The sequence below is a fragment of the Adelges cooleyi genome, unplaced genomic scaffold, assembly GCF_023614345.1.
Source record: "Adelges cooleyi isolate 19-005CV unplaced genomic scaffold, UGA_ACOO_1.1 ACOO_flye_CR_arks_rails_tigmint_CR_PRNA_108, whole genome shotgun sequence".
NCBI classification, from domain to species: domain Eukaryota; kingdom Metazoa; phylum Arthropoda; class Insecta; order Hemiptera; family Adelgidae; genus Adelges; species Adelges cooleyi.
Window position 1 is genome coordinate 13,687,055 of NW_026095761.1, and position 27,791 is coordinate 13,714,845.

The 27,791-nt window shown below is 31.6% G+C and overlaps 2 protein-coding genes across 2 annotated transcripts in view; both read left to right on the forward strand.

The window, feature by feature from the left end:
- Positions 1-7,153, forward strand: part of LOC126847480 (tetraspanin-2A) — a 112,215-nt gene extending 105,062 nt beyond the window's left edge. The window contains exons 4-5 of the mRNA XM_050587738.1: positions 2,139-2,324; positions 6,025-7,153. Coding sequence (XP_050443695.1) covers positions 2,139-2,324; positions 6,025-6,099 — 261 coding nt within the window. The 3' untranslated portion in view covers positions 6,100-7,153. The remainder of the gene's footprint in view (positions 1-2,138; positions 2,325-6,024) is intronic.
- Positions 7,154-17,338: 10,185 nt separating this feature from the next.
- LOC126847471 (protein O-mannosyl-transferase Tmtc3) overlaps positions 17,339-27,791 on the forward strand; it is a 46,664-nt gene continuing 36,211 nt past the window's right edge. The window contains exons 1-4 of the mRNA XM_050587727.1: positions 17,339-17,813; positions 20,720-20,925; positions 21,910-22,046; positions 26,914-26,998. Coding sequence (XP_050443684.1) covers positions 20,740-20,925; positions 21,910-22,046; positions 26,914-26,998 — 408 coding nt within the window. The 5' untranslated portion in view covers positions 17,339-17,813; positions 20,720-20,739. The remainder of the gene's footprint in view (positions 17,814-20,719; positions 20,926-21,909; positions 22,047-26,913; positions 26,999-27,791) is intronic.

Here is a 27,791-nt window from a genome sequence, read left to right on the forward strand (position 1 = left end):
AAACCCTTATTGGTTTATTATACTCTTCTCTCTCGACCAATAAACCGGTTTAACCTAAAATGTCAATAAACGTTATTTTGTAAAATAAACATATTTTCAATATTGTTTTAACACATTCAATTTTCCAAATACCTTCAAAACGAAAAATTGTTTTTAATTTCCATTGCAGTTTTACTTAAAACAAGAGTTTATAAATTGTTATGGCATATGTTGATTGGCAATATTGTGGAATCGCTCAGCCACTCAATTTAAAACATTTTCACATTTTTAGGCTGTTTTTCTAAAGAGAAAGGGTAAACTGATTCAAAAGGGTAAACATGGATTAAGCTTAAGTAGCTTAGGACGCTGTAAAAAATCGAGCCCTAAATTTTAAGCCTTTTCAAAAGGGGAGAATTTCAAAGTTTGCAAAAAAAGTCAGCCTATGCTCATTCTTGTGGTCGTAGTATTAAAAAATTATTATAACACGAAGGTGATAAAATATACAATTTTAAATAAACTCTTTTATTTAAAGCTATGAGTGGTAACAATTAGTGCCTATGTTATTATAATGCACTTATGTTTAATACACGTGTACTTAATAAATTCTAAATTTTATTTGAAATAAAAAATTGGCCATATTTTAGTGTATATTAAAATGTCGTCAATGATTAATATTATGTTTACAAAACGACTAAAAAAGTATATTCTATAAAAACACTTGCCAAACCGGGATCGACATGTAGACTTTCTTGATTTTTAATTTTTGGAGAATTATTCAAAAAATGTAAATATATCTTTAAGTAAGATTAAACCAAATTGTGTCTATTAGTGGATATTGATTTATCAAGTAAATGAATTTAACTGGTTTGAATTTAGGAGGTATTGAAGTCGTTCCGAATGTTATACAAGTTTAAAGCACTTCTACATATGCAAAGGTATTAAAGCTAAAACGACTATCTATTTTGTTTTTTTAACATTCGCAACACGCTCGTAAAGTATATTATAAATATATAAATATATATGTATATATATATAAATTTCGGTATACATACAGTATTACAGTGATGGAAGTTTAATATATAAATGCAATTCATTCATTTTCTTTTTAGACTTATAAGTTATACTGTTTAGCACAGCGAAAATACTTAACCTATAGCGCAAAAACCTCTCACAATCGTCGTTGGTGTATTTATTTCCTTTTGAAAAAAAAATAAGTCTTTGATATGCAATGCAATTACAACGACACTACAAGAATTTATATAAATATATAATATAATAAGCGTATAAAATGAGAAAAAAGTGTTTAAAGGACTGTTATTTTTTACGAGGAAACTTGTCTTTATTGTATATTGGTTTTATTTTAGATGGAATGGCTAATTTATTTTCAAAACACTTTTTCATAAAAGAAAACCTACATCAAAATGTAAAAACCTTTGATAATGAAAAAAAAACCAGGAATTATCTATTTATAAATGTTCATTTCAATTGATACATATTAATTCCGAGAAAAGAATATTAAGTGAGCATTTTTGCAACTTGTATTTGCAATGTATTTTTTTCAAATATTTTTGTTTTAAAATTAAAATTGAAACGACATAAAATATATTAAATTTTAATATAATATAACGTATCAATTTTAGTAAAACAATTTTAGCTTCTAAATTCTAGCAATATTATGTTTTATGTAATTGAACGTTTTAGTGGAATTATAAAACATCAGCAACAAAAATATTTCGCTTAATAACTATTTAACAATTATTGCTTTTAAGTAGTTTAATTAAAGTAAGTCTCGATTATTAAATTTTACGATTTTCTGCAAAGTTTAATATTAGTAGCCATAAAAACCCCACTTTTGCTGCGATTTTAAACTTTTCAGTTTTCACATAAAACTCTTGAATGATGCGAGTTGAACGATTTCCTTGATAATTAAAATTAACATACTCATAGCATTTTTATGTTAAAAAACATTTGTATTTTTTTATCGTACACACGGCGGCTTTATGTTATTGCCGGTACTCCAAATCACTTCTTAACACTATCCGTTCTAGACATAAATCTTGATTTCGGATACTATATGTTAATCATTTTCATACTATACTTGGCGTGTGTTGAGCTCCAACGGAATATACTGACTATGGTCTCAAATTTTGTGCTTACAGATCGGTTGTTGTGGAGCAGACGGGCCAAACGACTATCTTACCCTGAGAAAAGCGTTGCCGACCGAATGCAGGGACACGGTCACCGGAAACGCTTTCTTCTACGGATGTGCTGAAGAGATGACTTGGTTCCTGGAAGATAAATCTAGGTGGATAACCAACATGGCCATGTCGATTGCAGCTTTGGAGGTAATATTGTACACATAATAACCGTGACGCTACAGTGAATCTGGTTTAATGTGGAAAGGTTCAGATTGATTTTTTTTTACCCCTTAAAAAAATCCACGTTGGTAAAATCTTCTTCTTTTGGAGTTTTCAAAAACTTTCACGCTTTTCTGTCCCTGGCCTTCCTCTTCAATTCATCTATCTATTCGTTTCTGATTTTCTTTTGCATCCTTCTGCACTGCAGTTGTAGAAAGGTAAGATTATATTGCAATGCGCATCGAAAGAGTACAACTCGGCCATAAACAGAGCAAAGGAACAAACAAGAAAACCACATGACCCAACTAATGAAGCCGTACACTATACAATAATATTTGATAGCAACAAAATATAGTCTTGGAAATGCGCTCTCCCGTCCAATATCGGATAGGCCGTTTTCTTGCCGGACTTCGCGTTGAATATAATAGCGTACTACGGCAAGGATGTGGACCTTTCTCATTAAGGCGACCTTCTAAGACCTTTTGCGAAAGACATTTTGCTGTGCGCGACCTTTTTACAAAAGACATCAAGAGACCTTTTGTTCGCCGTCCGCAACAGACGCCGCCAAAACAGATTGATCTTTTGTGCACAACTCTCAATGTATGTTAGCTGTTGTGAGCACATCAAATACGGTTTGACGTGTTAGCACATTTTCAACCCTTAACTTGGCAAAGGCTAGTATTTTAAGCAATCACAAATAATTATACTTTATAGAATGGTCGTAGAAAGTTATATGTATAAAATATACTATGTATTTTTAAAGACACGATTCCAGGCTGAGCTAAGCAGGTGGATTTCCCATATTATTATAACGCTTATTCTACAAAGAAGTGATCAACGCATGGATAGTAACGTGTATGTGACCTGTTTAAAAATACATCATAATTTCGAAAAAATATATTTTGGAATTGAAACAGTCGATTTTTTTTTTTGCTCCAATGTTGTTTACCTTACTATAGATGGCCAACAGCTAAGAAAATATTATTGAATTTACAACAAAGTACACACAAATTTACAGCACAGGATAACACAAATAAGAGACAAATAATTAGCGTTTTGGAAGATTTATGGACGTGCAAGCATTATTCTTTAAGCGATCCTGCGCATCCAAACGACCTCGACCTGAAATTAACCGGCCACGACCGACTCCAGGCAACGACCGTTCTAAGTGTGCATAAATACTACTGTACTTAAATCGCCCTCATTAAATTCTGGGTCTGCGGTCCGCCCACTGTTATTGGCTATGGTCGCATGGAGATGTATATTCAGAGTGCTACCAATAGATATATACATAATAATAATAAAAAAAACGCGTCCGTAAAAAAAAATACTACCGGGGACTTTGGAGAGAGGGGGCAGGGCGGGGGCAAACGAAAGGGGATGTATTTATTTATTTAGACGAATTTTTTCTTATTACTCGTCTCGCGAGCGCACGTCGACCCGGCAAACTTAATAATAATTTATAAACTTAGACATGTATATAATATTATAGGCATAAATGTATTGGAAAAAGTAATAGAGTAGTTTTGTATATAGAGAGAGAGAGGGACGAGACTTGCAATAATTCATCACGACAACTGTGTATGGTTTTTTTTTCACCCCCGACCATATCCCTTTGGCCTTTACCGCTCCACCCCTCCTTTACCCCTCCTTACTTACTTACCCCATCGACCACACTCGGCAACAGCGTATCGAATCCTTACGACTGCACCGGCGATAACCGTGGGTCTCCTTTTTGTACGATTTATGTTTATAAAGTCGAAAAGGAAATTAATGTTATTATACACGGAGAACCGGCAAAGCGGCAGCTGGCAAATAAATTTCCTACTGCGAAGCAGCACAACGCCGTTCTGCGATAATATTATTGAGATATTTTTACAAAAATAAAAAACCTTCTACTTATTTTTATACCTTTTCGGATTTTGGTAGTGCTCGAATGAAGAAATACCTTCTGCTTGCTTGTTCCGATCAAAAGTGAAAAACTGTTTTAAAAAAAAAACGCTTAAGTACGGTTTCTAGAGCTACAATATAACAGCTATCATGGCATCAATATTGTCAATGTCGACAGCAATTATTAATTATTATTGTACATGACAATTAAATATAAAACATTTTTTTTTTTTTTTGAAAATATGTATTTTTGGTCTAAAATAAGCCCGAAGAGAAGACTCGTAGAAAAAACCATATAAATTAAAATCAACACCTTTAAGCTTATACAAATTAATCGGAAAATTAATTAACGTGGTCGAAATTTATTAAAACCCATTTTTTCTTAAATATTGCCTATAGAAAACTCCTTAAAAACAGTCCCCTTGATTATTATTCTTTAAAAAGTAGTGTGGCCGAATTTGTTTTCAACAAAAATTGGAAACCGCAAATTTTTCTATTACAGTAATTAGTGGGATCATCGAAAATAAAATAACACTTTTTATTTGACAATTTTAGATTTGATGTCTTCCGCGTGTATACATTTTTTATTTGTAATAGAAATTAGCCCACATTTGGTTTTTTTATTGGATTATCAAGACGTTTTGCTAGAATTCCAATAAAAATATTTTTTTTTTAATTGTATTTACTTCTGTAAGCCATCTATTTTATATAATGTCTAATTTCATTTACTAATAGTATGCGCAAGTGTAAGTAATACCGTTAAATGTATTTTTTTGTATAAAATACACTGTATATACTCAATGGTAAAGCAATACTATAATATAATAGTAGTATAGTGTGTGATCTATATACTATATAAACGATTTATTATTTCGTTTCGTGTTGCTATATAGTTTCTTTACCATCATTATGATTTATAGAAGCTACACACTTTAGTAGAACTTCATATGTGCACTTCTTATATTAATTACATCACAGTGTATTAATAAGTAAATTATTTGAAGTTCGTTTTAAGTATCGTTTTTTCTTTAAATCAAACTGAATAGCTTTTCATTCTCAACTGAAAATATGTTCTAGTTGTAAAATTAAATAAACATGATTTAATGGCATCCAATTCAATTTCGGGTTTCATTATCATTACAAATTCCTAAAATTGTATAAAAAAAATTAAAAAAACATTTTACATCAAAAGGTACAAAAGTTAAATAATATGTCAATTTCCTCTCAAATGCTAATTTTTAAATTTAAATAATGTTTCGCTTACGTTGTCTTAGTCACGTCAATTTAAAGTAATATTTCTTTGACAAAAAATCACATAATAATTTTAATGTGATTATATCTTTTTTTTTCTTAATGCAATTTACATTCAGCTAAAGCATATAATTTGATTTATTTGATTTCACGCTTGATGCGCTTTCGAAAGTCTTGAGAATTTCATAAGGAATTATCAAAGGTGAGAAAATAAAATGCACCTTTGTAACAGTCTGTTGCGTTTCACAGATAAGTTCACAAAAAAAAAAAATCAGGGTTCGACTTATTCTTATTTTCTTTATTGCGGTGTTGCAAATTATTTACCGTCGAATTTAAGGTAATAATTTAAACAAAATTTAAATAACATAAAGATCTGGCAAATAAAATCCACCGTTGGATCTAATTAAACGTTCAAAACAAAAAATTAAAAAAAAAAACTATTTTACCAAATAATTTTACTGTTCTGAACTTGTTGAAGTTTATACATGAAATTATATCATATTGACAACATTATGACTTATTATTGACAGTATTTTGCTTTTTACAGATGCTGATAACCGCCTTGAGCTTAATTTTGATTAAGGCGTTGCAAAAAGAAGAAAAGTTCAACTACCAGCAATAAGAAAATATTATCGAAATTGGTTAATATTATACATAATCTTCTTATTACTATATTTTTTGCACATAGAATAGACTAAGCTATATTAAAACATAACGTAAAATGTATTTTTAATTTTTTTTTTTTCATACAAATGTCATATTATTCAAATTGCACTCACTGTATGTATATAAATATAGTTTATATAGTTCTAACGTTATTTGTAAGAATATAATTAAAAGGCACTACGTACCTGTTCTAGACATTTTACAGAAAAGACATTTTGTATAATTTTTTCTAATATAAATACAAAAAATATTGTAAGGCAATTTAATAGTAAAAATATACTTAGTTTAAAATAATTTACTGCACAACAAAAAAAATTAAATAAATTCTACTAAAATAATAGTGAATTTTGTTTATTTGAATATTTTTTACCTAAGCCTTAGGTTGTCTAGTGGACATTAACCGTGCCCACCTACTCTGTATACATACACATATTATTTAGACAAACCAATAAAACATCAACAACCGGTCCTGTTACGATTTATTTATGTCGGAAAAAATAAAAAGTTATCAATTTTGTATTGCTGTTTTCAATTATTATGCTCGTACATACACAAAACAAGTCAAACAAGCAACTGAAACTAAACTTTCCGCGAACACACAACAGCCAATAAGGTTAACAAAAGAGCAATGCTCATTTCCGGTTCAGCAACTTTTTTTTCCGGTTTATTTCTTCGGTTTAGCCTTCGGTCGCAAGTTTACCATTTTTATTTTGTTATTTCTGGGATCTGTTTTTAAATTCACCGGAACAACAAAATATAATATTATTATAAGAATCGAACAACCCTTAACTAAGCTAACCACAATATTTTCTTAACGCAGTGTAACACTCCCCGAACCGTACTCGACTCTTATATATATTATCTAATCCTCAAGAAGGACGACTAATAAGGTCCTACTCGTTCTCGGTAATATGTAAATATATTTTGCTTGGATTTGCATGAAAAAACATTTTCAGATGTTTGATCGAATACGTTTTACAGCACATCAATAACATACTTTTCTTGGACTACCTATACATATATTTATTTTGTATTTTTTTTTTTTTTTGGTTAAATCATTGTCAGTTTTAAAAATAGAATATTTTCCTAATCAATCATGGAACGTTTCTATTGTCAAGGGAACTAAAAATAGAGATAAAATCAATTGATAGATTGTTGAGATTTAAAAATATCTCTATTGCTTTTACACAAATATATATATATATATATATATATATATATCTTAATATTATGTTAATATTGGATTATATGATAAATAAAATTGCAAACAAATTGTATTGCATATTACATGTTTTGTAAACAAAAATAGCATGATAATATTAATAGTGTTTCCAATGTTTAATTATTATTGTTGAATATACTTACAAACAACGGTAAAAAAACAACAACACTGATTATTTTTATTTTTATATATGAGTAAATTTCCAGTCACTATTTCACATTTCATAAACTATTATGTGTGCACTTTGGAATAGGATAACTCCACGTTTCTTACAGCCGTAGAAGACGTTAGTAAGTATAATCTTACTTACTTGTTATCACAATAACATAATAGCATGTAGGTATGTTAATAACGACGTTAAGTCAATTTTTTGATCATTTCATTGATTTTTTTAAATAATATACTTTTTTTTTTGTTTTAAATATGTATTAACTGCAGCCAGTATGTTTAAAAGCAAAAAGCACGAATGCGCTCTTAATTGAATTCGGTATAACCCATTATAATTGCATTTTCACATAACGACTGGGCTTTTTTTTTATTATTATTATTATTCGGTTAACGTCCATAATATGTCAAAACCACATTCCAGTCTGTACGCTAATTTGTTCCTAAATCTTTTTTTTTTCCAAAAAAAAAATAACCACGGTCATTTAGTCAGGAATTACAAAAAAATATCAAGTATTTTTTTTAATATTAAAAACGATTTGTATATTTGATTTGCATAATACATTACACAGACCACTGTACTGACCTGTTCCAATTTAACAGTTCAGTCAACGCAAACGATTGCGTTTTAATCAAAATTTGGTTGAGTCATCCATGCACACAGAAAGCATTATTCCAATAGCCCAACTGAGTTGTTTTGGAATAATTCTGCTAGCATCAAATATTTTTCATGTCATTATTTTAGGCGAAAAAATAATTACAGTTTCAAATAACTCAAATTGACAGAATAATTCGACCAATTCGTCATTGTTGACAGTAACTTAAACTTTTTCCTAGCCCCCCTTGTTGAGCCACGCCGAGTTATTGTAAAACTTAAATCACATGTAAATGACATCTCACTACATACTCATTTTATGATTTTTTTTTTTTGAAATACTAAATCGCTACAAACTTCATCACATTTTTAAGTTGAGAAAAATTTACTAAAAATGTTGACGGGTCGATAACCAGTTTTGGACAACTATTTTTGAAGTTATTGAAGAGTTTCAATGCGTGTATAGAAGCTGTTTAAAAAACTGGTTAGTTCATTATTCTCAATTTAAAAAGTTTATGAAATGTATGCGCTACCGTTTAAGTTTCAAAAGTTGCTCTTAAAAAAACTTAGTTGGTATGAGGGTAGAGACACACTAATGTGTGGAAAATTGAGATCATAATATAAATAAAAAAATCAGTTATTAATTAAACCCAATGAAATATAGAGTGGTTCACGATAAAACGTTCACCTTACCATGTAAAATAGTAATGTTATTATACATTAGCGAATTTCCTTGCCGTTTTCGTTTGAAATCCACCACGTTGTGTTTGCAAATGATATTTTTACTGTCGTCTACCTCGTTAATCCTGGATAACACTTGGGCTGAAAACAAGAGGTTTAAAAAATATAAATATATACATATTTATTGAACGTGCTTCCAAACAACCTATGTGTATAATAATTATCTACAAATCCGAGTTAGGTACACAACAACCGGATCACACACGTGTGGTAGGTGTAAAGGTACGGTAAAGTGTACTTAGGCTTTAAACACGTTTCACGGGTACTCGGTGTACAAATTATACATATTATTTTGTAAGCTATCCAAGATTATATGGTATAGTAGGTACGATAAACTTGCTCGAACCGTGGCCGAGCAAAAGAGAGAAATCGTGGCAGCCGCGTGACCGAAACAGATTGACGACCGAATTCTCTCTTGCTGTTAATCCGGCAACAGGGATGATTTACACGAGGCTCGAAATGAAAACTACCCCCACCCCTACCCCCACCCCGTGTCCACTTGCCCACACACACGCGCTGTAAGGCTGCTGCCAGGGGTGAAAAATCACGTTTTGATCCCGGACCACAGGGATTCGAGACCGCACGCAGACGTCTTATCCCCCCTCATCCCGGTTCTCCCCGGGGAACCCCGAGCCGCGGCAGCTTAATGACCTCGGAATTAGTGTCGTTTCGGATAAAAATACCCGCGAAAGCCCGTTATTAATTACGTCATCAAAACCCACTTGAAACGGTACCGCGCAGAGTCAACGGTGTTAGATGAAGATATCGTGAAAATATAAGACCGAAAACACAAACAAAGGAGGGATGAGTACACACACGACCACGTTTAAACACAAAAGATAATATTATATTATATTATCTGTTAAACACGCCTTGACGACTTTCGGTAATATCATAATATAAGTATAAAATAATATTAGAACTGTCCTTGCAAAGGATTCGAACGTCTCCTGGCAACTTGCAACACACACACACACATCTATAACCAAATATTATTATATGCATGTGCCAGTTATTTTATATACGCAACTTGTAATTATTGATTGAAGGTATTTAATAATTATTTATTAAAGACTTAATATCGAGTCATTATTTTTTTTTTTAAATAACCTGTCGAGGTGTGTTGGCGTTAAGTCGTGGGTGTATACGCTTTGGGAATATAGATTACTTAATACATGTAATTTGTTAATGAATATATTATGTAAACCGATTTAAATGGAAAGTATATCTTCTATTGTCTTTTTTTTTAATTTCAATAATTGGAAAGTAACGAAAATAGTGCACGCAAACTAGTAATGGCGTCTGGCACGACAACTTTTTATTAAAAAACATATTGATATTGCAAATGTATTCTTTATAGTGCGTTAGCTGTAATACTAACCGTAAAGTATATACAAATATTTATTAAATAAAAATATTGATCAGATTGAAAAAGTACCTACTAATGTTGTTGAGGAAAAGTAATGTGAAAAAATTTACACTCATGTAGCTAACTAAAAATGCCCTTGACAAATAATATCCTTAGTTTAATGGGTACTTAAATTTTTTCTGAATTTGAACATTTAATATAGTTAATCACTAATTTGGTTCTTACGCTTTAAATAATAAACTAGAGTAAAACCACTTTACTCGACGACAAATACTTTAGTTGTGAATAAATGAATAGGTAAACAACAGCGCCATTTTGACGATAAATTTGTCAATATGACTAGCAAAAGGCTAATAATACAGACCTCTACTAATTATTAGAGACCTTTGCACTATCATAGTATTTTATTAAGCGCATTGTAAAGGCAATATTTCAAAAAAACTTCAACACATTAAGCTAAAATTTGTAGCTTCAGATTACTTAGACTAGATACTTTTATAACGCATACAAGCCCTTTTTTTGTACAAATTTTATCACTTCTAACGGTACGTTTCTAAGTTTACTCCCATGTAAGTGTTAAAAAACATTAAAAACCGCTAAATACTATTTAGTAGTGATGGGAATCCGAAAATGCGGATTTTTCAAAAAAACGCTATTTTAGCCACTTGAAAATCTTATAAATATTAAATACTATTACAATATAAAGATAAGTGTATCTAAGTAAAATTTGTTGATAAACATTTTTTTTAAAAAACTCTTAACTTTATCAACAAATCCGAAATCCAAAAGCAGTTTATCTTTTTGGTGTTTTGTTTATTTTTACATATTTATCAAAAACATTTTACTTGGGTACACAGCTTTATATTGTAAAATTATTCAACACTTATATAATTTTTAAATAGCATATATAGCGTTTTTTTTTTTGTGAAAATCCGGATTTTCGGATTCCCATCACTGCTATTTAGTATGTGCATTATATACATCATACTATTATCATTTATATTATACAGCTGACTTTGCCGCCAAAAATAAAATATTATACAACAACATAGCTATTATTACGGTCGGTTGCGTTCTTACCGGAGACGGCACAAGAGTTATCAAATCACGGATGACCAAGACATAAAGTGGAGTTTTCCAATACATTTACCATGGGACGTCTGACCCCTCAGGACTGAATAAAACATTTCTGGTCAAGATCGAGATTTATAGCCGGATACCTATTGTAAAGCCCGCCGCCCCTGTTCATCTATATAGATCCATACATTTCCATAAACATATTTTATATTATGCGAGTTTAATTTTTTGCAAATAACTTTTCCATACTGTAAAGCCGCGTGAGTTGATGTGCCTACACAATTTTGTAATATGTCTCTACGCATTACATTGTTATCGAGTTTAATAAAAAAAAAAAATGCCCAACTTTGCGCTTTGGCAACTTTTAATCGCACTACTTAAAAGTTTCGCGTGCACTCGGTGTAGTAGACGGCGAAAGGCTTAACTTGTCAATATTGAACATAAACAGTGTTTAATATTACGTTAAATCCCGTACACGTGCACGTATCGTGGGTTCGTAAGGTGTTATCAATTATTTTTTTTTACACGGTTAACAATTATTGCAAAGGTCGTCAACCCGCGTTTAAGACAATACACTCGTCCGAAAGCATTAAATTTCTGTCTGTGTACGTACAATATCATTTTTGTATGATCACAATGTAAAATATACATAATATGGACCTTTGCATTTGTATTGTGAATTTCACACAATCGTTGCTTCTTTTTTGTCTTACCGTACAATGTATACCCAATACAATACTCCGACAGTCTTTGCAAACAATATGTACACCTTCTACCGCTTCTAGAACTATTGGGAAATCGGTATTTTACGGGTTCCTAAGTTTAGGGACACGCAAATAAGGCTAATAATCATTAACGTTTGTTCCAAGTTATAACATTGATTACTAATCAATTATCAGTCAATACAATAGCACATTTTGTTTGTTGCTAAATACTTCGGTGTTTGCAAATAACTGTCGAGATGGTCTGACCGCCGCACAAGTTCTAAAATTCCTTTATTTGTATTTGTATAATACAATAATCGTGAGTAAACGATACAAACAGCGTTTCGAACTGTTCAACTCTCAGACAATGTAGAGAAAAATATAGTTTGTTGACTTCATTTTTATTAAAAATTCTCGTCGTCATTTTTTATGTCAATAAAGTTCACAATAATGTCTTTTGAGTACCTATTTTTAATTGATGTCAACAATTGACAGAACGATTCATTTAACACGAGACACTCAATATATTACAGCTAAATAATTTCCATTTGTAGTTCTTTTTGAAAAATATGTTTTGTAATATTGTAAAAAAAACATAATATTTTACAATATTATAAAAACAATTAAATACTTACATTACTTACCACATTAACGAGTAAAATATCTAAAAATACAAGTTACCATTTCAAAAGTTGATGTCTCCAAAAAAACTACAAAACTGTAACTATTTTCAAAGAAATAATCAGTGTCTTACACTAAATAAGTCATCCTTTAAATTGTCAATGTAAAATCAACACCATCGTGTATTCGCTTACCTGATAAATGTATTAACTTCTATTTTTTTTTAAAACCAACCAAAATTTGAACACTGAGAGTTTTGAGTACTTCTAGATATTTCATTAATCTCGAATGTGATTCAATGTATATACTACAATACACCCTAATGACCAGGGTGGTTTTTGGAACATTTCCAATAGTTGCACTCGTGTCAATTTTGACTCTCCGTTGAACAAATATAGATAAGACAATGATAAATCTTTAGATAAAGTGCATTTTGAAGTCCGTTGCGTTCGGATTTTGGGTTACCCTTAAGTATACAATATGGAAATTATTGTGCTATTTCAGACCTATTGTAATGACTACTAATAAAATATTATTGACGGTTTTTTTTTTACGAATAGGTCATTTTTTATTTATAAACAAAAAAAAACAATAATAATTTGAACAATCCAAACAAAATAATTAAGTAATCTGTTAATCATAAATTGCAAATGTATTATAATATATAGCTTTTGTTTTTTACTTTATCAAAAAATCACTCGTTAGTAGTTTCCAAACTATGGTACTTACAATATAATTTTACAACAGTAGCTATGTAATTTTTTATCATAAAATCAATACAATAAAAAATATACTTGCTCGGCTGTCTTGAAACTTTGAGAACGTTCTTATATAGCTGTGTCTGAAATATCTAAACAATTGAGGGGTTTTTTTTTTGTTCTAGTGAACAAAAGTCCGATACGGATAACGATCCCTTGCAATGGGTTCCTTAAATCGAACGACGCTTGACATTCAAGATCATTATATTTGTGTCTGTATATATAGATCCAATACATGCTGAAACTCGTTTGTCATCTAACCTCCTACAGTGGCCCCACCACCTACAATATGTACATATATCCCGTTTGGCCCCTGATCACATCCCGTGTTCATTATTTTCCCATGACAGTCCATTTAATTGAGTGCTCGTGTAGTTTGTTCGCCTGGCGGACACACACACACACAAAGTCTTTTACTTTATCCCGTGTGTCTTACCATTGATTTTTAATTGGACGGCTACTGGATTTGTCCGTGGACCGACGACGAAGACTAATGGTCTTGGAACCCGAGCAATTTCGGGACGCTGTCACAAGGAGAAGAGTTAATCTGGATTCCGGGGGACAAAATTGCAAGTCTTACATGTGTGTGTGTGTGTGGGAATGAATGACCATATACAGGAGAGGAAGTAGTATGAAATATATATAGGAAACAACACAAGAAGAATAATTGTGAAACTCTAATTCTCTTTCGCATCTTTATTTTTTTTTTCAAGGAATTCACACATCATATTTTATGAACAAATAAAAGCATAACAATGCGTTTGACACATTTGCTTCCCATTTCATCTTATTTCAAATAAACACCTGTCATGTTAACTTGTTATTTCCTACTTCGCGTACATCACATATGGGACAAAACCACATATTACAGTTTTCAGCCTAACACATATTATGTATTGGTTTATTTTCTTAAAAAAAAAAAATGGAAAAGTAAGTTTAAACACCGAATGAAATATTAAAACAAAACGATTAAAACATGTATTATGTTCTATTGCCTAGCATAGAAGCAAACATAATAGTATTGAAATACAAATGACACAACCAAATATCACATCATTGATAGTATTAAGTATAGTGACTAGAATTATCATAAAGTTAAAAGTAGAAACCAGACTAAAGAACCAATTATATTTTTTTTAAATTAACAATACAATTTATTCAAACCACTTTAGTAAATTGTTAAGCTATACATCCTCACAGACACATACATCTAGGAAATCATTATAGATACCCATAACTTATTGTATAAGTTGAAAAAATTCCTTATAAATTAGTGCATTGAGCAAATTTCTAATTTTATTAATTTATAGGGCAGTTAGTCAGTATCCTATAAAGTTCCTTATTAATCATTACTATTATGATTATTACTACTAGCCATTAGGTATATATTTTGTATTCTTTAAGAGGCTGTATCTCCAACGTCATTACTTATCCAGCAATTTATTCATTGACGATTCAATGTAATTCATCCCATATACTTGTTCCTCTCACATGATACACATTAAACAGCGCACTTAGTTAAAAAAAGAGTAACAGGTGCCCGAGAAAGCGGCATAGCGCTTTCAGCAACCGCCCGTAGATTCATTAAAAACTTTAAACCGTTAACCTGCAATATGATAATTTGAGACTGAAATAAAATAAAAACTTCCAATATCTCTTCTTGCCAAAAGTTCTTTGCTACACTATAGCCGTTATGGCGTGGTCTCTGTAGTCGATTTTATGTATCTTTTAATTGTGTATAACTTAAAGTATACACTTTTAGTCATTAACTTATTTTAAACAAACAATACTCGCGTCGTCGAAACTGAAATAATATTTGAACTCGAGTTGTTTGAAATAACTTTTTATCGAATACACACTTTACCAAAAAGTGTACCAGTAACAAATATTGTGCGTACACCGTACACTTTGGAGTGGTCTGGACAAATAACCGTATCGAATTTGGCTGTTGAAAACAAGAATCGAGCAAGACGCTTCTTGATTTAATACTTTCAAACGAGAAAGACACACTACAATAAGAAGGTACGTCTATCTTAAAAGGAAACTCTCGCGTTTCTCGACAAATCAGTTTTTCGTCTGCGACGGACGTAAATAAACATACGGTTTTTTTTTTCATAAGACAGTCGCAATTTCTCGGAATCAATAATACTTAACCGTTTCCCGTCGTGTGGCTTTGTGGTAAATGATTTTGTTAGAAAAGTTCTAGTTCTCGACAATAGCTGCTTGCCGATCTCTGATTGTATTGGTCGAATGCTCCGTTAAGCTCAAAGAAAATATATATGTGTTCACTCCAAGACACAAACTACTTCTTCGATTTTTACAGAGTCGGTGTATGTAGGTATGTGTTCTCTGTAGACGAATCAATTTAGTGGTCCTGCCCATTGAGGCGATTTTTTTTAAATATTATTAAATCAAAATACTTAGGCCTCACACTCTCATACAGACGCCTTACTCACGGTCAGATCCAACGGCAAACAACCGTTCTATAGGTACCAGCTAATTGGCAAATTTTCTAAAACTAATACAAACATTACAACCCAAAGTTCGCCGTCTAATCCTTCATCAAGGCCCTTCGTATGTGTTAAACGAATCAATTCACAACGACCTACGCTTACCGACAGTCATAGAATCTGCAAAAGATTTCATTCCCGCCTTTGAAACCATCCTAACCCACTTATAAGTTCACTACACATCTTATCTCTCTCCAACGACGGTTCTCCTATCCCAGAAAGCCTATCGAATAATCGACTGCAACTCCTATCTTATTCCTCCTGTCCTAATCCACCTTACCCTCCTGTCATAACCCCCATAATTAAATCAAGCTAATAACCGGGCCATCGTTAGAGGGCTTCTTTTTATGTAAATCAATGCGTTATGTTATTATATTAACTTCACCACAATTACTTGTTGTATTTTGACTTTTGTTGTTTTTCTAATAAATAAATAACAAATTCTTAGGAGAAAAATAGTTACAGGATTTCAAATAAAAAAACTGTGCTTACAGTTTAAAAAATAAATCATGAATTAATAAAAAAAATGTATTTATCGAGAAAAGAAACCGCTAAGGTGTTATATTTCATCTTTTACTGATGACTCGCGAGAGACCTCACCTCCATTTTAGTGTTACAACATGATATATTGACTATTTTTATTTATTTAGGTAAAATATTGTGAAATGGTCAACAATTTTCTTTAAAAAAAATTTTTCTAAGAAGAAAACTAAATAATAAATAAACCTCAGAGATTTTAAAAATACAAATTAGGGCTATATTATAGTATAATATAGGCCTAATTTGTTATATTATAGTATAATAAATGATTTATAATATTTGATAAACTTATTTCTCGAGTATATATATTTTTACTGCACCTCACAGTACTCAATACCGTTGGTTATTCTTTTTTATTCGATCCTAAGATTGGTTCTCAGCCATTCTCCATTGTCCATCTTTTATTCGCTTTTCTTTTAATCGTTTCAATCTTGGTCCTTTACCATTTGTCGGATGTACTCTAAAAACGCGGTCTTTCTCTGTGGTTTTTCCACACCGCCCTTCTATGTAGTATTAATCCAAGTAGTCCACGGTGCATTTGGTCATATAGTACCTACATAATAATATTATTATTATTAATCAATGCCAATACCTAGTGTAGTCATTTTTTTTTCTACCCCAAACGATTTCAGGAGCAATCGTTATTATATTTTGTTTTTATTGTTATTATTATTTCCTTAAGGGTAGGCCGAAGGGTGGCAGCGCAGAAGGTTAGCCAAGGGGGTGGATTTGCGGCATGAGCCTTTTTTGGGGGGTGAAACGAACCAGCAGTCGGCAGAGTTCGGGTGCCATCGGCGCGCGCCAGCGTCGTCTGTCGGTCGATGGCTGATGACGATGAGAACGACCGGCGTCGCACGCTGCCTGCACCGCGAGGCCATCAGTCCGCGGACGAGCCCCACCGTTGCCGGGTCCTTAACAATGTGCTCGCAGCAGCTGCAGCAACCGTCGTCGTCGCCGCCGCCGTGTCGTTACCGCGACCGCAGTGTTACCGCCGTGATAACGCCACGACCGTTCGATAACGCGAAAATATAATATTATTATTGCTAAATAATTGTTTTTTGTCAAGACGAATAACGGTTAGTATTAATTTTTTATATATACTTAACTACGACGTATTCCGTGTAAGTCGTTTTTTTTTCAAAAAATATAATATAAACACTGTTATCGCGTCAGCAGCTGACGCGCGCGTGTAGTGTGTATCCTTCGCGTGCGTGTGTCCGGTTGTTATCGCGTCGAACAAAATATTAACAACAACAAACAGCTATCAAACGTGCTAAAACAACAACAACGACAACAACAATAATTAAAAACGACCGATGGACGATCAACGAACGACGTGAGAAACCAACATCGGCTTATCAATACAAAGTAAGAGTGTGATAATAGTATAATTTTTACCAGAGCCAATTTGACCAGCTGATAACACCACTAAAAGACATCAACGCTCGTTTTTGCACAATTACAATTTATTATTATGTCTTTCTACACCTATTAATTATAATATTAAATAAAAACAATTTCGTTATCATTAAAATTGTTAGGTCAACGTTTAAAATTACTATCGATAAAAATGTATAGTAAAAAAAAAGAACTACATTATACGCAAAAATAAAAGAGCATGCTAAATTTAATTTTTCTCTTGAGAAAATGCCACTTCACTATTGTCTTTTATTAATTAACGCCCACGGTATGTTGTTTTCTTGGATAAGATAAGAAAAAATAGTGGTAAAACTGATAATATAGTAGTAAAATAATAGTAAAATTTATCGCATAGGTAGTAATGGTAGTTTTAGACATACAACAAAACATAATAATATCTCCGATAGTAAGTGCAGTTTTTAATGCAGTCGTCGTTGTTTTTGTTTGTAAAAAAAAAACATAAATGACATAATAAAAACAACTAATATTATCGTTAGTACATTTTTTTATTTGACCCAAGATTATTTGCCGCAGATATAAAATGAACACAATCGTTGTTTTAGTTCACTCGACGTGCACACATTAGACACATAATATCTGGTGTCAATTTTAATTTAACTGTAGATCATTTTTCGTTGTTTCTTTAAACCGGTGTGCTAAAACAGTAATCTCTAGTGACCAAAATTTCTAATACGCATTAGTCAATTATAATCATTAAAAAAAATATGGCCATAAACATAGGATATTGCGCAACAATCTAAAAGTTTAAATTATCAAATGTTTTTTTTCTTGGGCTGTAAAAAAAGGCCAGGAAAAATTTTAACTAAAATTCTAAACAATTATTAGTTAATTCAAATCGAAAGTAACCACTAATAAAAGTTTAAGTACACGATTAGTTTTGGTTTTTTTTTTATTTGCAGTAAAATATTGAACTAATTAAATATTTTAACGATATCGCCAATCGGTGTTGAATGTTGATAGTAAATTTGTTCATGTATAATTGCAGTCAAAATCATAAGAAATTATTGTTTTAGCAATGAACTCTTGAAATTGCTTATCATCATTCAGACCATACGTGTTTTCATGTTTAGATTTTTAATTGTTATTGTTGAGAAAATTAATATTTATTGTCAAGGTACCCACCAATAGGGGTTTAAAGGTTGGCAGCTTTTACCTCTAATTTTAAATCTTTAATAGCTTCCTTGGCAAAGGTACATAAACCTCTGCGAAATTGTAATCTTTATCACAGCCTAGATAAATTATAATAAAAGTATTAAAACTCGTCAACGGTTTGAATATTTTAATTATTGATTATTTAAAAAAAATGTCATTTATTTATCTTTAGAAATTAGGTGATTTCAGTACTATCACAACCTCTATGGTATTCATTAGCGGAAACCCTATTTTCACATTACATAATGAGTATAACGTCATCTTAAAGCTGATCTTAAAAAATAGGCGCAACTAAGTGGTAAATGACAATTTTATGGAGTTATTACCACAAATGTATAATATATAATCTACGAGTACTGAGCAATAACTGCCAATTGCTTTCTTTATAACTTAAATTTTACAAATTATACTTATACTAAAGCATATCTTCAATAGCGAAACAAAAATGTATAATTTTAATTTCTTGACCAGGCTTAACACAATATGTACTAGTGTCGCATAGCCTCATGTATTGTTTCATATTCTTTTCCACTTATAGTTTTTTTTTTTTTTTAATGGGATTTCGTTTATTCAACACTATAGCTCGACAATATTGTCTAACTAAAAAATAAATGATCAACGTGTGATAAATATTATACTACAATATATTGGTGTGTAGGTATATAGTAATAAGTAATGATCAAAGAACATTAACAATTAGTGTATAGTTGAAACAGTTTATTAAGTCATATTACATGCGTGGAATGTCCTTTCTTCTTGATTGCCATATCCTAAGGCCTATTATCCCGTTGCCCATCTCTCTATCTCCCCATCTATTGTTTTCTCACCTAATACCGTTCACCCGCTTGTCCTTCAACATTCGCCATAAATATATTTTTTTAGAAACTTAATTCCCTGTCTACAATCCCCTGTACACGCGATAGAAGTACCTACAAAAACAAAAAAAAGTAGGACCCTCGAGTGACCCTTTAATCCTTTTGCGTGACAATATTTTACATTCACGGGCAAACGAGTTGGTGGTAGCTTATGTAGATATTAAAATAAACCCCGTTCAAATAAAAAACAGTTCTTTGTTTTGTATAATATTATAAAAAATAAAACTCAACTGAAAATGTGTTACAGACTGTGGTGCTGGGACTTATAAATGGGAGTTATAAATGTGCCAAAACATATTTTTAAAAATATAAAAAGTTACTTCTTCGGTACTGTTTAATTAAAAATATAATACCTATCAAATCATGTATACCGTGTTGTAGTTTGTACCAATTTGTACTTTCAATTTGTCTGAACTTTAATACTCTTAAGTAGACGTTACGTTACGTTTTCGGCCAACAACTACCACTCGAAAAGTTTTCAAGAATAATAGATATAACTTCATTTTATATGCATCGGAAATTCCTTTGTGAAAATAAAAAGCAAACAAAATATTTTTTTTTCTCCGGTACGCTACTAAACTTTGTTCCAAAAGTTAGTATAATAAACTTTGTTTACTTTTATCCGAAATATTCTCTAAACACTGTTGTTTTTGGCAGAATTGTTATTTTTAATACTTACAACATTGTGTACAATATTAAACCCTTTTACTTTATAAATTTGTTTTGAAACATCATAATAATTATGTGCCGGCAACAACAAGTATAATGTTCACGTTGTATTAATTTATGTATGTCTTACATTTACAGGGTCTTAAGTAAAAGAAGTCATGGCTTCTTCGTTGGCTATATCGACGGTTATTTTTGTAACCTGCGTGGCGTGCTACTACAACAGCCTCAATTGTGACTTTGTGTTTGACGATATCAGTGCGATAAAGGATAACCGGGATTTGAAACCACAAACTCCAATTTGGAACATATTTTACAATGATTTTTGGGGCACGCCGATGCATAAGGTTTGTATTCAAACATGTTTATTTTAAAATTTGTATTTATTCTATTCACTCTAGAATATACTATCTAGGTAATTGAAAACGTTAGGCTAGCCAAAATTTACATTGTTATATTTGTATTATACAAACGGAGCAATATAAAATATTATAGGTTAAAAAATTATTAAAACTTGAGTAGGGAACATTATAGGTGGCTTATTATATGGGTTTATTTTTTATTGACAGGTACTATTCCATATGCGCATACGTTTATTTATTATACTTGAAAATATAAGACGTTAGATATGCTCATAACAAACAAAAATCTTTGAAAAAAATGTACAATATTAGTTTTTTTTCGTACAGAAATTGCACTTGAGTATGCTAGTTTGGCTGTGTGTTGTAGTAACATAATTTATGCATAGTAAACTAATTGGGTATAATTATTGTTGTTTGTTGATCGAAACTACACTTAAAATACAATTGGGAAAAGCCATCAAAGTGTAGTATTCGAATATAACCTTGTACCAGTCGATGGGCATCTGAAAAACATTTGCATTATATCTATAATTGATTATTATGAGTACAATATGAGTTACAACTGTAACCGATTATTTAGATAGTCAGACGATCAACCCTTATTTATTGAAATATTAGCTTATAACAATATTTTGCTTCTACAATTACTAGCATCTTGAAATTAAAATATCTTCTAAAACTTAAAATCATCACATACAAAACATGACAGTATTTACAATACAAAACCAATTACTTAAGATTAAAGCTATTATTTACAGATTTGATAACGGGAATGGATGAAAGATTAAGAATAAAATTAAGGTTAAACTATTGATAACATTTTAAAATCATACATATTTTGCCCTTACGCGTTAGTGTTAGTTGTTTGAAAATCAACGAAGAATTTCGATGGGATTTAAGTTTTAACACTTTGGCCGCATTACAACAACGGTGGTTTTGATTGTGTTGTTGTTTCCATTTTGTTTTCAGGAGCAAAGCCATAAGTCCTACAGACCTTTGACCGTGTTGACGTTCAGATGGAACTACATGATCCATCAACTGGACCCCGCGGGATACCATTTGGTGAACATATTGCTGCACGCGTTGACCAGCGTGCTTTATTATAGGTAAGTCGAAATACGGTAAATAATCGTTTTCAAGAGATTTCAAGAATGATTTTAGAGCTAAATGTAATTTTTTCGGTGTGGCGACGTTTTGTTGCAATTCGTCTGTTTGTCATCATTTACACCATTCCAAACAGCGTTAACTGTTGCAACTTTGTGTGAACCTGGCCCGCCTCGATGGTGGTGTAGATTACAGAGAACGCGTAGGATTCGGTGCCTTGTACGACACCCATCCCTCCGTGATAAAATTATTAATCCCGGTGTAACGGTATCCGAAAAGCAAAACTTTCAGGAAACTTTGTACCTCTGGAAACCGCCTCTGGGCCCTAGAACTTAATACTGTACACTGTCGGGCCTATATATTATGTACCTTGTACTACTTGGGATTTACATTCACACGTATAGGTAGGTACACTACTATACGGATTACTTACCTCAGGTTTTTGTCGTAGTAGCGTGATCCAAATCAAAACGATAAACCATTGTGTATACTACATGTTGTTACTACACTTTGTTCAGTATGAAATGTATGTTTCCAACTGCAATAGAACATAATATACAATTCCGAAACTATAATAATATGTAGTCTTTTTTTTTTGGGGGGGGGGGAGAGCACTGAACCCCATATTAGAAACGCGTATTGCCTATAGTCAGGCGTGACTTTATCTCTTACCATAAGAGCCCGTGTAAAAATTTTATAGTCTCTTTACTGTTTGTTCTGTGATTTTAACGTCTATCGTGGAAAAGTAACGTAGCATTTTTCGCTTTCTATGAAATCGGTACACAAAATGGCTGCCTCCAAGGTCGAGACGTTTCATATATTGAGTTCAGTGGGCGAGAGCCTTTTTAAGTGTATTTTAACACTGCCGTTTTTATCTTATTCGATGAACAAGAAACGTTTTCGGTAAAACGACACGCCAAAATTATATTTACTCGCTTGTAGTGTACAACAGTCAACAGCTATAAACATAATTTGTCTGATGGGTGGTATGTATATTATTTGGATTGCGCACAAACTAATTCAAAAGATTCTTCGGTCGAACTATTCAGTGTACGCTGTATAATATTAATAATCTAATTGAATGACTAGAGTCGGTGGGTTGTGATGAAGTGGCGGATGACCGATTACCTATTATACTCGATGATGCTTCGAAGGCCGGATATACACTTCAACGGAACGGACAGTTTCCGATGAAATAGTCTAGAACCTAAACCCACTACATTTAATGATATTATGTACATTGTGCATACAGGTGAAACGGAAAATGCATCAACGATTGTGTTTACAGTACACTGATAATATGGTATGTCTGTTAAAACTGATTATGGCTCACAGTATGTTTAAATGAACAAAACGGCTTACACTAAAATTTCAATTTTTTTTTTCAAAACTATGAATACACTTTATTTTAAGTACTAGAAAAAGTATACATAATGGTTTTTAATAAAGAACCACGGTTACTACACATAATACCACGCATACCACGGATACCATATGCATAAAAAAAAATAGCTTAAGATTCTGAACATTTTTTCTTAGAAAAGTTGTTAGTTTTGATAAGAACTAAAATACACAGTTTCCACTGAAAAAAACGTGTTTTTGACCGTAAGCCGGCTATTTTGAATTTTAAACCAAATTTTTTTTTCGAACGTCTTCCTTACAACTCTAAAAGTCTCTAACTAGGTATATTCAAAATTTTGGACAAATCCAAAATATCAATGTAAAATATTATATTGTTTTGTTGATTTTGAATCGTGCAACTCCAACGGAGTACAATGCCGTGTGACACATTTAAAATAAAAATATAAGATTTTGTCTATGTGCTAAAGTCGACGAGTGAAAAATGTATTAAATTGTTGACTGTCAAGTTTAATGTCCTTGATCCGTTAACCGTGCCGCAGGTATTAGTTGCAGCCATCGTAATTTACAAGATGTAACAAATTTCTCTGTCAGAGTGCCGTATTTAATCAAGAAAACGTTTTAATCTAGACGAATTACCGACAGTGCTCATTATATTGTATTAATTTTGATAATTTTTCATTTGTAAAGTGAAATGCCCTTTCTCCGGCGAGGCCTAAACGTCGGCGAAGGGCGGTGGTAACTTGGTTTTGCACTAAAACTTACCAACAGCATGAGACGAGAAGCACGCTCTAATAATATAATAGGGCAGTTTTCTTTATCATACAATACCGTTTTCTTAGGAATTCCATTGCTTTTAAACCTGACATTGTTTATGGATCCCAGTTTTATATATTATATATAAATACACCTATAACCTTTGTGAGTAACGCAACGTGGAACGCAAACCCATTAATGCCACTTAAGACTGCGTTTACCAAACTTTGCAGCGTATTAGAAGACTTTGTTTATTGTCACCAGCACACTTTTTCATTTTGAGAAAAAGTTCTCTACACTTTATATTCTGTACCCGAAACACTTATTGAATCGGACTACTTATTACAAAATCACAAATACCCTTACTTGCTTTATAACTGTTAATAATTGATGCCAAACTAAGCACATCATTTTATATTATTTAATTTTTGAATAATATACGAAACAAGATGATATTAACTCGATAATTTTTCAAACAAAATAATTACATATTTCAGAAATAAGATGCTTTTTCTAAATATATAATATGAACGCTAAGAGTAAGGGCAATGAAATAAAAACAAATGTAATTTATATTCAGATTTTAGAACGTGTGAATGGGGAACTATAACTATATATATATATATATATATATTATTATTTTTGTAGATTCTAAGTAGTTGAACTTTTTAATTGTTTGGTCCAGTTAAGTGTTTCAACCATAAGTTCCCTGAGATTTATTTTTAAAATGTTAATCGATCGACGATCGTTCTTACTTGATTTACTCGCCCATGTTTTACCGGAAATAAAGTTAGTTTAGTAAAAATAGATTACTCGTGCGGAGTTATTTTAATTATATAGTAGCAAACAAATTGCGAACGATAATTAATTCCGCATAAGATAATTTTATTACGTTATACGAAAAGTTGCGTTAATGCATTTCCCGGGGTAGGTACATGTAACGTCGGCTAAAAGGAAAATTTTCACCAAATTCTAATTTGCTTAACTTTTCTCAGGCCCGCATTGTGTTCGAGCATCGACGAGCAAATAACTTTTAATACTGTGTGTACAGAGTGCAGTGTAGTGAGTACACATGCATTATTAAAGGCTGCGTAGAACAAGGCCGTTACGCGTTAGGGACTTTGCGGAAAATTATTACCCTTCCGCAGCTATTTAAAGGGTTATATATTCTTTGCCGTTTCTTTTGTCCATAGTTTGGTATAGTGTGTTTTGCACGTGTTTTAATCGACCCGTTCGGCCCTCTTACGTATTACAATAAACATGTCACTTAAGTGCGGAAAACGCCACCTCCCTTGCTCGAATACAAAACCACCATCAACGGCAACCAAGCGGCCGTTATCCATAACCTTTTAAGTATATACCGTATACGTGGTAAACGAGACTACAAATACGTGAGAACGTTACTGTTGACGGTCTACGGAAAAATAGGCTTTTAACGTTCGATTCATATTATTATATAATGTATGCAAAGGGACCACCAATAATGGAATAATAAACGGTGTAATGTCCAAAACCACTATACCCAGGCGACCCACGTGTAGTCTAGAAACTTACAATTTTCAAGCAAGTTATAAAACTATTTTTACAGCAGCCGGGTTAAGTTCGAAACAAATAAAAAAACTGCTTAAAACGAGATATTTTGTATTCATTTTGAATTTGCAATCATAAAATTGTGGTATCATAAAAATGATCAATATCATATTGTAATTTTAAAATATTCTAATTTGCTTATGCGTTTTTACCATCTTAACCCGTCAAAAATCGTCACAAGAATTGACATAATGGGAATTTAGCTCTGATTAGAAGAGATGTGCCTATTAGCTATAACGATGATTATTGGTAAACACTATGGTAATGATAAGATGGGTTATATTTAAGGATCTATAAAATAAATATGTTCTTTATCAACAGTTTCAAAATACATTGTTCTCTTCTATAATGTCACATACGTGTAAAGTTACATAGAAAAAAAACTATAAAAAATAATAAACCTAAATAAAATATTTTGTTTGTTTCAAACGAATGTTTGAATACTACATTTTTTTTGGAATTAAAAAAGTATAAGGCCGAGTTGTATTTAAATGTTTTTTTTTTAATTTGTTATTGCTATTTGAGCTTATTATTTAAGAAAAAGCTCTCATTTTGGTGGCATTCGTTTAAGTCTTATTTTTACTCTCTTATACCTAGTTTTATGTGTTTGCCAAGCCATTTCTGTTCACATGAATAAACCATAACCTATCTGCTCATACATTGTTGTTACGGTCATATTATGTTTTATTTATATTTTGTTAGGGTTATTTTTTTGAGGCTGAAATAGTTCATAAATTTACTTTCTTTAAAACAACATAGGTACATTCTCCCGTTTTTTTTCATGTACTCTAGAATGGGAAAAGTTAACCAATTATAATTAAAACACTAAACCTACTTGATAAATATTCATTTTGTACATAATAATAATAATATGTGTTATACAAATAATAATAATTGTGCTCGGAGTGGTTTAATTTATTAAACGTAGCCGGGACCTCTTCAAAGCCCCTGTTCTTAATGAAAACCCATAGGAAAAGTATAATATGAACTAGTGGCTGTGAAGTGAATCTGTATCATCATTATCTTAATGGAACGCTAAAACTTTTTACCGGCAGACAAAAGTTTTATGTCGTGACGTACCCTCAGGCTTTTCTATACCTTTAAATAATATTGCTTGGTGAATTTATACTTTTGCAATAATCATTTTATTGAATTTTTTTTCAGAGCTTGTCTTACTATATTGGGGTCACAATTCACCAGTTTTATGGCTGCTATACTCTTCTCGATCCACCCCATACACACTGAAGCCGTAAGTATTCATAGACTTATATATTTACTTTAATAACAATATAGTTTTATAAATAAGAATAAAATATTTTTTATAATATAACTATTAGTATGCTTGTTATGTAAAATGTTTTATAAGACGATCGACACAATAATACTGTTGTCCAATTATGCATGATAATTTAGTCAAATTACATTACATTAGTTAAATCACTTTACAATTTAAGCCTATTTAAAAAAATTATTAACTTACATATGTAAACTGAACAAATTAGATACGTTTATATTTTAAACTTGACGCTAGCTAAATAATAATTTAAAAATGGTTAGTGAAAAAACTGAATATCTTTTGGGGGAATTAACGAAAATAAGTAATAGTTATTATTATGTTCTTACCCTAAATAAAAATGCTCCGCCCGATAATTAAAAGCCACGCCCAACACCCATTCGTTTTAGGAACCGCATAAAATTAAAGTGGTAGCATTAACGTTTTTTTTTTTAACTAAAAATAATATCAACCGAGAGAATTTAAATAATTGTTGTGGTTTGTTTTTCTAAAACGTAGACGTTGGTGTATTGCGATGTGTTTATTATGTGTAGATAGGATGATGTTATTTATAAATTAAAGACTTAAGTCTAAAACTAAAAACGTTCCACGAGTAAAAATGTATTCATGCTGTATTGGTATTGATAATTTGTCCAATGTTTGATTTTACCAAAGCCTAGTAATTACAAAGTGTATTATTAGGGCCCAGAACATTTTTTTTTACAGAATGGTTTAAAAATAACTATACTCCGTTTAAAACCGAATATAC